Source organism: Neopelma chrysocephalum, unplaced genomic scaffold (genome assembly GCF_003984885.1).
Source record: "Neopelma chrysocephalum unplaced genomic scaffold, ASM398488v2 Primary Assembly neopelma1_23, whole genome shotgun sequence".
In the NCBI taxonomy this organism is placed as follows: domain Eukaryota; kingdom Metazoa; phylum Chordata; class Aves; order Passeriformes; family Pipridae; genus Neopelma; species Neopelma chrysocephalum.
Window position 1 is genome coordinate 20,698,854 of NW_020897691.1, and position 12,821 is coordinate 20,711,674.

Genomic DNA, 12,821 nt, shown 5'->3' on the forward strand with positions numbered 1-12,821 from the left:
CCTTTGAGGTATCAGACCTATATTTTGGGATTGCACTTTTGCTGCACCTGCTTGTCAGGACCTTACTTATCATTTTGTGGTTAAACATTGTTTCCACAGACTATCCCGTTCCTGTTCTAAGTTTTCTGCTGCGTAATCCTTCTTCTAAGCTTTGTTTCTGAAAGCAGTCCAAGTACTGTAGTTTTTCTCAAGGTAAACTATAAAATTATTACTTTTGCATTTTTCCATGTCACAGTGTGACTGATATCTTTATCTTAATGAATAGCCCCTTAAATAATCCATAAAACCTAGACCTGATGATCTTAATCCCTCGCTTGTATGTAACCTCCTCTAGGCAAAGCTTAATAAACCCCAAAAGCTTTCTAAGCTTACAGCTCACTAGAGAGGCTGGATGAATGTCAGGCTTCATGATATTTCTACTGTAACTTTAGTAAAGCTTAAGCTGCCAGAGAGATTATGAATACCATATGAATCCACAGCCAAAGTGATCAATACCTTTTAAGAACATGAAATAAAAAATGCAGGAGCAGCAGTTTCCCACCTTGTGTGTCTTGCTCTATTAAAAAAAGCAGATGAAAATACTCCATTTTCCAACATAACCTATGCTTTTACATCAACATAAAAAGAAATATGAATCCTGGGGGTCATTTGGCAAGCACTGCCAAGTGACAGGTTCCTGTAAAGGTAAATGTCTCATTTCATTTCAGTCGAGTATTAACAGCAGACTATCTATCATCTATTTCACTGTTGAACAGCAAAGATTTGTCTATTCAATGTGGGCATTTCCAGGGTACCTTATTTATCTACTTATCATTCAGGCAGATAGGGAAATATCTTTTGCATTTATTGAAAGGTTTGAAGATTTCAAATCTGTTCCTGTGGAGTCAAGAAAGGAAAAGCCCCCACAGGGATGCACTTGAGATGTAAAAGTCTCAGGTTCAGGTCTTTGCTCTGATTTCCATGAGAGACCTGGTTCCGAGTTTCCTACATACCAAGCCAGTGGCTGAGAAAAAAGCACAAACAGTTAGAGGCTGGAACACTTTGTCTGCTTTTACCAATGCAATGACACCCAACCATTTTCTTGCTGAAGTGGTTAGCCAGGGGCATATATGATTTCATAAAAACACATCTTGGAGTTTGGCACAGGCCTTTTCACCAAACTACTTGTTCAGTACCGGCACAGCTAGTGACGGCATCCTGCGATTAGCTGAACGCACAGGCGAGCCTGTGGTTGGCTTCCTCTGTCCTCACAGCATACTGGCTTGGACCTTCTGCCTCATGGGACTTAGGCTTGCCGTGTCACCTGCACTTTCAATAACTGAACTGTTATCAAGAGGAATTAGCAAAGGCTAATAATCTTTGGGTCTTAATGTTCTAGTCACCAGATAACAACCCACAGGACATGTAAATTAGATCAGGTTTTGTTGATTTACTTTATGCTAAGGATGGCAGCTGCACGGCCCAGGATCACGGGGACACAAAATCTGCCAGCCAATGCAATCATAGGCGAGAGCAGATCCCAGGTATTCTTCGGGCTACACAACTTAGTGAAAATGAAGAACACCTAATAAAGTGACATGAATCTGGAAACTGTTACTGCTTAGCAACTGCATTGTTTTTTCTCTAAAAAAAAAAAAGTGCGGGTATTAAAAATGTAAAAAAATGCACCTTTTACCTAAAGAAAAAAAAAACATTATCAAAGAACCTAAAAGCTCTTGCTGTATATAAACAATCCTTTTTTCCAATGGCAAGTCTGTAAAAGCAAAACTACTCATCCGATATGGAATTAGCTGAGCACAAGCTGCTCCAAAATTTTCATATGCTCCAGAATAAACTCCAGAAATTTTTTCCAGTAAAGCAGCTGGAACTCCTAAAATACTTTGCACTCTAGTGGTTAGGACAAGACATTTAGTAAATGAAATCTCTCATTCATATATTTAAAGAAAACAGTCAGAATGTATTACATTATGCTGTGCTGAAGTGTCACCACAGATCAAGATGATGTCAAGTTAAAACTGATTCTTCTTTACAGTGTATTATTATCTCAGATACATATAAATTGCTGAGGAATGTTTCTATTATATGAATCATAAAAGCATGTAAAAATAATAAGCACACTACAGTTATTTTACAACTTTGAACTAGAGTGAAGAGTTACTGAATACATAATTTACAGGCACAAACAGTACTGTGGAAAATAGAAGAGCTACATGATTACTCACAGTATTCCAACAATTAGAAGAAATTCAAAAGAGATAGGCAAGGTAAACACAAAGAAAGGACAGAATGAAAGAATTAAAAAAAAAAAGCCAAAGGAAAAAATAGTAACAATCAATAACAAAAATAATGAATAACAAAACAAAGCAAGGCAAAATGATAAAAAACAACAAAAAGAAAATTCAGTGGTAGCAGAACAAGGTATCAAATCACAACTAATTACTATAATGCATAACTTTCATCAAAATCTTATATTGTACATAATTCAGTCATACATAAGCATAATCCTCAGTCATCAAAACTTTGGCTCCTAGACCACCTATTTATGCAAGAAGATAAATTGCTGACTTACCTGCTTGCTGCATGCATATAATATATGTGGTAAACAAAATGAGACAGTACTGCAGCTTCCATTTCCAGTGATAGCACCACATTTCACTTACATGAGACATCCTGTGGGGTGGAAAAAAGCAAGAAAGAATTCAGGGAGTTTTCCAAGAAGACAAGAAAGAGAGGAAAACACTGTTGTTAGTCAAACTAGTAACTAGCAGTAAATAAAGTAGCACTTGAAAATTATGGATGGCCCTAGTATTGCTTAAATGGGGACACAAGTCTGCCAAAAAGGGTCAGAAATTATATTGTCTGGTTCTTAGCAGACAACAAAGTGTAAGACTGGTCAGCGTTGGGCTTCTAAGCAGATATATGTGGGTGGTATTTCAGTAAAAGAAACAAGAAGCACAGTCTGAATGAGTTAAGGTGTAGGGTTCTTTTTAAATACTTTTGCTTAATTTACCTAATTTACACATATAAACACATTTATGCTATTTAAATATATATAATACATACATATATAAAGATGGTAGGTGATAATTTGCCTCTGCCCTTAACAAGGCTTTCCAGCTTGCAGTGCTAATATTTTGACAGTTACAACATTTTCTGCTGAAAACTTTAATGAAAATCTTGAAACTTTCCTTGCCAAAATCTAGGAGCTCATTTGTGCTGCCAATGAAGTCAGGGACAGCTTTATTATTTATAAAACAAATGCAATTATATACAAGTCTCTATCAGTTATAGCTTGAAATTGAAGCTTCCTTTCCCTTGAAGCATACGGGATATTTAATGGCTAAACCAAAATGTTTCCTCCATAGTGGGTAGAAAAGGAAGCTAAAAAGACTTAATAAATTTGGACAGGCCTTTAACCAGGTATCCAAAATGAATGGTGTTCCACTACATTACCATCTCATCTTATTCAATAAGTTAGTGGCAAACAAAAGGAAGCCACATATAATGAAACATAACACACATTATTTTGACCAACTCCTTCCCCTTCTATTTGGTGATGATAACTGACTTTTGTTCAGTAAGATATTATCTACCTATACCAGGAGAAAACTTGTTTGCTCCACAGACATGGCTGTGAACCTGCCAGTGAAAGCTGGGGGCAAATATAAAACCTTTCCCAGTATCAGCTTCTGTTTCTTCCCAAAGCAGAAGCCAAACTTAATGCAGCAAGATAAACCACTAAAAAGGAGCAACTAATGTTTCAGATTAAAAAGTGGTAGTTCATCAAAGCACCCCTGTGGGCCAGACGCCAGTGGGCCCAAGTAAATGACACTTCAGCAGACTGCTGAAGACTGCAGCCAGTTAGGCTTTCATTTAGTGCAGTGTTACACAGTACAGGTATCTGATTACAAAAGAATTTCAGTTCTTTATGGGTAGTTGTATCAAATTAGGAATCTGAAGCAGATTTATTTTTTCTGAAATACTGTGAAGTCAAACTTAACAAGTGTTGAAGACAAGCACAGAAAACACTGGGCTCTGAAATACAAGAATCTCTTTGATGAAGCCAGACACACAAAGTAACCAGATTATCAAACAATAGAATTATTGTCCTTCAACTTAATATCCAAAATCCCTATTAAAATCTCAGACAAGAGTATGCAGAGGTTTTGAAACCATTACTGTTCAATGTATACAATTCATAAATCCACAGTACCTTTAATATTAATTTAGAAAACTGAATTTGAATGGAAGTCCTTGTAAGATATGAAACCAGTTGCACACATGTGCAAGCACGTACAACATAAGTATATATTCACAGAGTGGGGAAATGGAAATGTTGAGGCTAGCAGCATGACATACCAGAGATACAAGAGAACACTGCTCTTCCTACAGAAGAAAGAATTTGCAGGTACTGATGAGCTACATGCCATCCTGCTACATAATCTACGAATGCAAACCTGTAGAAGCAGTTGCATTACTAGTTTCTGACCGTTGCTTTGTTTTGAGCAAGCACAGATACAGTTATCAGACTAGGAAATGGCTGCAAACAATTATTTATTAACTCAGAAAAAATCTATGTTGGTTTTTATCAAACTGAAACATTGTCTGTATCACCACTTTTGATGTCTCTGTGAACTCAGCCAAAGCTTTTGCTCATTTAATAGCTGGGGAATCTAAGACACCAAGTTTGAAATACTCGAGGAAAAATAACACGACAAGCTTCTGCTGCCTAGGTCTGCTGTGAATCTACCCAGTCACATTGCCTTTAGTGCCTTTCTTAAAGAACATGAAATTCTGCATTAGTCTGAAAGAGGTATTTAATTTGGCCAATTTGCTATTGTTAATTTTCACTTGCATTGCAGTAATGCTTATGAGGCCAGTACTTCATGGTACTCCCTGGTGATAGTTTACATTCTGTTTCCTCATCCTTACTTATGAAAGTAGTACAAGTTAAGAAAGATTTCAAGACCATGGATAATCAACAAACACTCCACTAATGTGGGCACCATGAGTCAGAACTGTTTCTTTTGGAGAGGATTTTTGAAGAACTATTTTACAAAGCATAACCTCTACCTGAGTGCTACAAATAAGTGAGGAAATCACTTTATTTATATATATATGATATATATATGATATATATTTGATCTTGTGGAGATAAAAAGTCAAAATTCTGAAAACTGACTGCTCACAGCTTTCCACTGTGATGTGTAACACCCTTGTCCACACAAGAAATTGTCAGGGATGGAAGTCAGCTAACACATTGCCAACAAAAAGGCTTCTTGCACAACAAAATCCATCTGTGATATTTTTATAGCGTGACATCCCAGACAATTATGATAAGGTGACAAATAAATACTTCCAAGACATTAAAAAGACACAGCCTAGTTGCAGATAATATTCACCTGTTAATACCCACTATGCTTATATTTATTTTAAAGTTCTTTTTCTTGATTATCCGTGTTAATTAACATCTAGAAGTGAATCCAAACAGGATATGAATAATTCAGTACAAAAACTAGCAAACAGTTCTGGGCTAGTTTATAGCTTACCAAGGGATGATATGGTCCCCTGACAGTACTGACTTGATGGTCCAAGGTACCCTTTGGTCTTATGTTATTATTTTTAATAGTATTAAAAAGATGTGTTCTGTCATTTAATATTCAGCAGCAGCAGCAGAGAATGGCTATCTGCACAGCAATGTACTAAAACACACCATGAGTAAGCAAAGGGATGGATCTTTATGGATCCAACATATATGGATTATTTCACTCTTTAGCTTTGGTTACATTAAAATTGCTGAGAGCATACTAAGTGTTCTTCTCCATTATTTTCTTCTCTATTTTGTATCAATTTAAATGAAAAAGCCCTGTTCTGTCCCCAGCTGGTAACAGACTAGCAGTTCTGAAGAAATCACTGTAAAGTGTCAAACAGAGAACCAAAACATTTTACCTAATATATTTGGGAACTATTAGGACACCTATGGTAGAAGTATATCCATTACAGCTGGATATAGTCTAAAACCAGCAATCTCTTGTAACGTTTTGGGGTTTTTTGGCCTTCTGTGGAGTTTGATAGAAGAAGTACTATTTTTTTCTATGGACTTGCATTTCCATGTCACACTGTGTGACATGACCACTCTAGCTACCAATTCAGTACAGTCCAGTCCACAGCTACTTTAATTTCCTATAACATAAGGAGACAACGAGCTTATTCACAATTCATTCCAGAAGAGCAAAATAGACATGTAATTTATCTAAACCATAAATGGATGTAACTTGACATAGTCCAAGATGGGATTACTGCAAGTTTTACTACATCCAACTACTAAATCTTTTACTCTATGTGCCAGAAGCCAGCTAGCAAGAACAACATCATCACCTTTTAGGGAGTACACAGCTCCGCAAGACAACATACACAAAATGTGAATAATCCTGGGGCATATCATTTGTATACTGTACAGTCTCAAAACATGCAATACAAATTTGAATACACCATCTTCCTTGTCCAGAGCTTTGTCAAAGTTCCCTGAAGTAACATGTGAATTCTACAGTGTGCCTCAGGCACACTGACATGACTTTCTTTGGTCTTTGACATGTCTAAAGCTATTAAGGAAAAATGTTGCTGACACTTTAAAATTAAAAGAAAGATAAGATCAATTTCACAATTTTTTTTTCTCACAGAGGTTGTAAACAAAAATACTTTAAGCTTAATCACTCTCAAGTGGAACTACAAGTGAAAGGTGATGGCAACTCACAGTTTAGTTCCCAAAGGTTAATAGAGGAGTTGATTTTAACTTTGAAATCCTTGCTTTAAACTGTAGTACATGAATGTCTTCAAAGATTAATTACACAATACCCCTTAAAAATTTCATTTTGTCAAGCACTACTTGTTCCTAATTATTCTTACAGTCAACCTTGAAAACAGTATCATGCTCATCAAAAGAGATGAAAAAAATTAAGACTGTTCCTTTTAATTTAAACAGTATCAGCTCTATCAGAGCCATCTAAGTCCCTTGGCTTTCCTTTCAAAAGAAACTTTTCCAAGTTGCAGGCAACAAATCTGCTGGCTGTTTCCAACTCAGTAGCACTGCAACACCAGGTCTCTAGGAACTCCTTTTCATTTTCTGCCTTAACTTCACGGTGTACTGTGTGGACCCCCTACCCTTTTCCCCTTGTACGGATTCCCTCGAGTCCAGCCACAGGTCTTCGCTCTTGGCTGCGAACGCACCGGCGAAACGTCAAACACCAAACCTCAGCACTTCGCCTTACCGTCGGCGAGAGACAGTCAGTAAAGGAGAAATATCTCGGGGAAGGCGCCCAGAGGCCACGGCATCAGCCCGCCCGGGGCCAGGCGGCGTACGGCAGGAGGGAGAACCCTCGACCCGGCTACGATGCCCTCGCCCGTCCCTCGTCCCCCGACGGCGGCGGAGCCCCGCGCTGTCCCCGGTCCGCCGTGCGCTGCGGAGAGTCGCGGTGGGGCTGGGAATGTTTTATGAAGCCCGCCCGGCCCTGCCTCTCCCCTTTTTATTTTTTCTCTACTTGTGCTGGCACCGCACCTGGAAGGCCCCCCGTGGTGCCCTCGGTGCCCGTGGTGCCAGCGCTTCTCGACGTGAACGACCGCGGCCCCGAGCCGAGAGGCCGGGACCGGGCGGGTGCCGGGGCACCGGCGTTCAGGGAAGGCGGCGAGCGGGGCCGAGGGTTTCGCTACTTGTCTGCAAACGCGGGGAAACTCACCAGGACGGTCCTAAGGACGGGATTAGAATGCCCTGCGAAAGGCAGCGGTCGCCCGGGAGCCTGCAGGGCAGCCGCCGACGGACGCGGAGCCCGGACGGGGCAGAGCCCCGCCAGTCCTGCCCTCTGAGCTCCCGGCGTGAAACTCCCCCGTTTCCCCATTCTTTTAGCCCTACCTACCTGCGCGGCTCAAGCCTGGTATTACTCACCACCTACTGTGGGTGGTGGTGGAGGGGGAAGCCCTGCCGCTCTGCCCGGGGTTCCCTGCCCCACGATGGAGCCCGCGGGGATTATCCGCGCTCCCCCAGCGCCGCGGGTGGCCGGCAGCAGCCCTCGCCCCAGAGACCGGAGAAGAGACTTACATGGTGACATTACGGGACGGCTCTACTCCGGCTCTCAGCAACCATCCTCCCTCGCTGCCGCTCGCTCTGCCTCTAGCCCGCTCCCTCGCCGACTTCTCGCAAAGGTCATCACTCCTTGCCCACCTCTCTTCCCCGCCCGCGCTGATCCGCTCCTCCTCCGCCGCGATGCTTCCCCCACCCCGCGCCGCGCCGGGACCTGCCTCTCTCTGCACAAGTGGAGGAAACTTCGGTGCGGAGGGAAGTCGCCCCCGCAGAGGGCAGGGGCCGCCCCGCCCGCTGGCCGATCCCCGCGCCCTGCGCTCCGCAGTCAGGTGGCGGCTCCGGAGGCTCCGGCGCGGCCTCGCGGGCTGGCCCGGCCCCCCCGCCGCGCCGGGGGCAGGACGGGACCCGCCGAGCCGCCAGCGGGGGCCCCCGTGCAGTGCTCCGAGGACCTGCTCCACTGGGCCGGCGCGCCCCTCTGGGCAGAGGGGTGGCTACCGGGACCCCGCTGCCTGCGACCCCTGGGAGGACGCTCCCTGGGCGGCACCACGCGGCACGGCCATGCAGCGCCCCGGCTGGATGGTTTAGGGCCAGCCCAGGGGTGTGCAGCCCCCAAACACCCCTCATGGGGTGGTAGCCACAGGCCCAAAGCCACCCGCAAAGGACATGGGCCTCCTCTGAGAAGATTCCATACCAGGGACACTGACCTTGGTGGTCACAGCGCCCTGAGCATGTTGCACCTCGCAGCATCCCAGTGGCAGCAAGGCCTCTGGGGGCAAGCACACTCTGCACAGCCACCACAATGTGCACTGCAGAGGTAAGCGCCCACAGACGTGCCTGCTCGCCCCAACACTCTGTCTCACTTGTGTCCCAGAGCTGTTGACACAGACCCCAAGGCACTTTAAGTGTGTTGGTTTCCTTTGAAACATACAACACGCTATACTTGGGATACAAGATGGGTGGAGGTGACGCAGCTCTGACCCACTTTCTGAAGCGTGCAAGGCAGTAATGCTGCTCCCACATAGAGTGCTGGCCCACACCTCCCTCCTGGGTAGCGTTTTTGGAGGATGGTAGCTTGTGCCATTTCCTAATTATCCTGAGTTGCTTTGTTCAGTTGAAATCTGTCGAATGTGCCACTGCACTACAGGTAGGGAGGAAAACATGGATAGACAGGAAAAACCAAAAGGTCAGCAGAGAAATCCAAAATTTTCTTAGTACTCTATGGATCTGAGCTAGCAGGATGAACAAGGATGGGGGAAGAAAGTGAATCATCCCATGAAGTTATCAGCATGCAATGGCAGTTACAAGCAAACAGAGTTCCTATTTTAAAAAATAGAGAAAACATCACTAAATTTTTCATGAACTTTATACTGAACATTAATATTCACTTATTCTGGTCAATTTTTATTCTCTGTCTTTAAAACCCATAAGCTATATGCCTGCTTTCATTGTAAATTCCTGGCACTGAATGTGGGTGCAGGAACCTCTGGGCCTGTGTCAGCCAAATCTACACGGCCAACAGTGCAGGCTTGGGCAAAATCAACCTAAAAGTTCTCACAGCCTGGGTTTATTGTACACCCGCTGATTGCATTTACCTCATGTGCACAACAAAGTCTGTGCTTCTAGAATGCACTGGACTCACTGTGAGCTCTGAATCTCCTGGGCATATTGGACCCACTGTGTATGAGATGTGCGCAGTAAATCAAGAGCATCTGAAAGAAGTCAATCTGCCATTCATAAGGAGATTAGTGATATGTGTGTAGTGTATGTTTGCTGGCTGTGTTGGAAACTTCCATCTTCCTTCCCTACTTGGAAGGCATTAAAGGTGATTGCAATTCCAGAACCATGCAGTCAAACTAAAAAAAAAAAAAAGGAAAAAAAGAAATCATGGGTTTTTTTCCCCATCATGTTTTTGTTGAGCTGTTTCTTGGTTAATTCTCCTGTTCTGAATTTGCTGTCATATAGTTTTGCAATTGTCAATCTGCTTTCCCCTCCACAATAGGAGCACTGCTACTCGTGGATCTCAAACTGGACACTGCCCAGTGAGAAATGCCTGTACTGTCTTGTGGGGGTAACGTGCAGTGCAGATTTTCTGGACACTGAAGTAGCATGTTGCTGGAGACAGTCTCAGAGCTGCAGAGCAGCGAAGAGAAGCCTAATCGGTCATGAGAAAATGCCCATCATTATCTGGCAGCAGCTCACTGTGCCACATCTGCCTTTAATCAATAGTGAAACAACTTGGCATGGAGTGGCTAGTCGGAGAGGGCTACGTTTCTGGCTGCTGCTTAGCAAGAGTGAGAGTTTCTGTGTGTAGATTACAGTGATTTTAAGATCTCCATCTCAGAGTGATAAACTGCAGGCTACCTTACAACACTCGTCTCAGGTTAACATTGCAGGCTGTGTTTTGCACAATAAGATTAAGAGGAAAAAAAAATACAAAAGTCTGGAAAACAGTGCTATAATCAACAACTGATAGGTACTTTATATTGACATCTAGTGAGTGACGCCACCAAAAAGGCAAGCACATCTTTTTATTCTCTTCTTACTGCATCTGTAGTGACAATGTGGCATCACACTTATTTTTACTATACTATAAGCAATGATGTCTGAATATTTTTAGGTACAGGGGTAGCATATTGTACAAATAATCCAGAACGTTTAATGAATATTCTGAGATGATTAGTGAAATATTTTGTATTCATTTTATAGGCCCCTATTTTTATGGCTTTGTTCATGTATTTCTTTAAGCTTACAGTTAGGGTGGTTTCCTTATATTTTGTGCAACTTTGCATGGACTTCTAAAAATATTTATAAGAATGTCAAAGAATGGTTCATAAATAATATGAAATACCATATTTTATGTCTGGATACTTCATTTTAACCTATGAGACACATGATTTTCCACTGAACTTTTGTTTCAAAAATTTCCTCTTTATTATATCAATTTCATTTAGGAAAATCTGTGTTTATTTTCCAAAGAAGTGCAAATACTGAAACTTTATTGCCTGTAACAGTGCAAAAGAGAAAACACTTAACCTGGAACAATAAAGAGGAAGCTGAATATAAATAGTGCAGTGCTATAACCTCATGAAGAAAATTCAAGATCATATGCATTCTCAAAAAGTCCAAGGGAAAAAAAAGTTATCTTTGCATTTTACAATCATTCCGGGCTTTCTGCCTGGTCATTCTCCTGTTTTGGAGAAAACATGATAGATACCCACAGCTGAATCTGAAAGTTCAAAGGTGAGCTCTCAAAAGCTGGTTTTCAGGATCAAAGTCTGGGTGTTGGTCTAAAAGGTGAAGTAGCAGAATTTATGTGAACTGTTGGGAACAGCATTTCACATCAATTAAAGAATTCAAGAAGTACTTCAGATTGTTGACATATAGCAGACAAGGACTCTGTTTCACTGTGCTTTTACATTAAGTAATCTCTACAGCCCCACAGCTTTTCCTTTTTGAGAGTCTTCTATCCCTCTAAAGACTACTTAATCAGCTCCCAGATTTCCCAGCACCGATCGGCCTTGTTTGCCCCTACCTGGGTCACTGCAGAACTCATTTTTCATAGTCCACAGGACAATCTGACCAAACTTCCTGGGTTTTCTACTGCCAGGAGATCTCGAAACAGCTCCTTTTTCCTTATTTTCCCTTGTCTGAGGGATTAAGAGCCTTATGTTTCTGTTTCAGGTGTAAAGGCAGTGTAAACTGGATCAGGAGTGTGTTTTACTTTGTTTACTTCTTTCTTTTTTTTTTCCCGGGAAGATATTTTCCCTTCAGATTTGAGATGCCATCCAGACAAAGCTGGTTCCCATTAGTAAGCGACTGAAGAGGTGGCAAGTCAGTTTTCACTGTGGCCCTTAGTGCAATGGTTTCAATTAAGTACTGGGCAGGGGCACAATGGTTCCACTTAGTACAGTGCTGAGTGAGTGAGCGAGCATGTTGTAGAGGCTGCTGACCCAGTAGATAGGGGGGAATGGCATGCAGCCTGCGTGCTTGACCAAGTTCCATTCAAACATAGGCTTCCAGGAACTTGGGAGGCAAGGAAATTGTAAGGACCATATTGACTCAAGTTAGTAAATGGTGAAACTGCCTATAAATGATTGCACTGACATGTATGTTCTTGAATTTAACTTTTTATCTCCTGAAAGCAAGCATAAAGTGAATTGTAACTCTAATGTATTTTTACAATGCACTTGCAGAAGTTCAGGGGCTAACATACACTCAGATGTTTGCTTCATTGGTACTTTGTCTGTGTGCTTTCATATGCATAAAACTTAGGTTATGAAATATTTCCTGTCAGGGAGGTTACCACCAGCTAAAACATTGTGTGTTGTGCCATGTAAGATGTCTTTGATGAAGTGCTGAGAGCATGGTGTATCCTGTGCCTGCACACATTGCGCTCCATAAAATCCTGTAAAGCCTGTGACCTCAAGCAAAGCACAAGACAGATCAGGCAGCAAATTAATTTGGATGGTTTTCACAAAATGTTTGATATGTTTGATCACTCTTGGTTTTGAGCCCATTTCAGCTCCTTACTCTTGATCAGGCACTCCAGGGGTCCTAAACCTTAGCCTGCTGGATCATGTTGCCACTGGTGGTTTTGCACACATTTCTCATCTGTGGGGTTGGGAGGATGCTGGAGGTCCTTGCTTCCTGAACTTTCATTTCTCTGAAGGGGAAGAGGAGCTTCATAACTTTTTTCTAACTTCAGATGATTGAACTTAGAAGTGGTGCTCACTTTACATGGTGATGC

The 12,821-nt window shown here is 42.2% G+C and overlaps 1 protein-coding gene across 6 annotated transcripts in view; it reads right to left on the minus strand.

Annotated features, from left to right (window-relative positions):
- Positions 1-8,285, minus strand: part of ADGRG6 (adhesion G protein-coupled receptor G6) — a 108,789-nt gene extending 100,504 nt beyond the window's left edge. For all 6 annotated transcript variants that reach the window (XM_027689626.1, XM_027689620.1, XM_027689635.1 and 3 more), the window contains exons 1-2: positions 8,093-8,285; positions 2,570-2,670 (exon numbers count right to left, since the gene is read on the minus strand). In XM_027689626.1, the coding sequence (XP_027545427.1) occupies positions 2,570-2,670; positions 8,093-8,094 (103 nt within the window). In that variant the 5' untranslated portion in view covers positions 8,095-8,285. The remainder of the gene's footprint in view (positions 1-2,569; positions 2,671-8,092) is intronic.
- Positions 8,286-12,821: the final 4,536 nt, after the last annotated feature.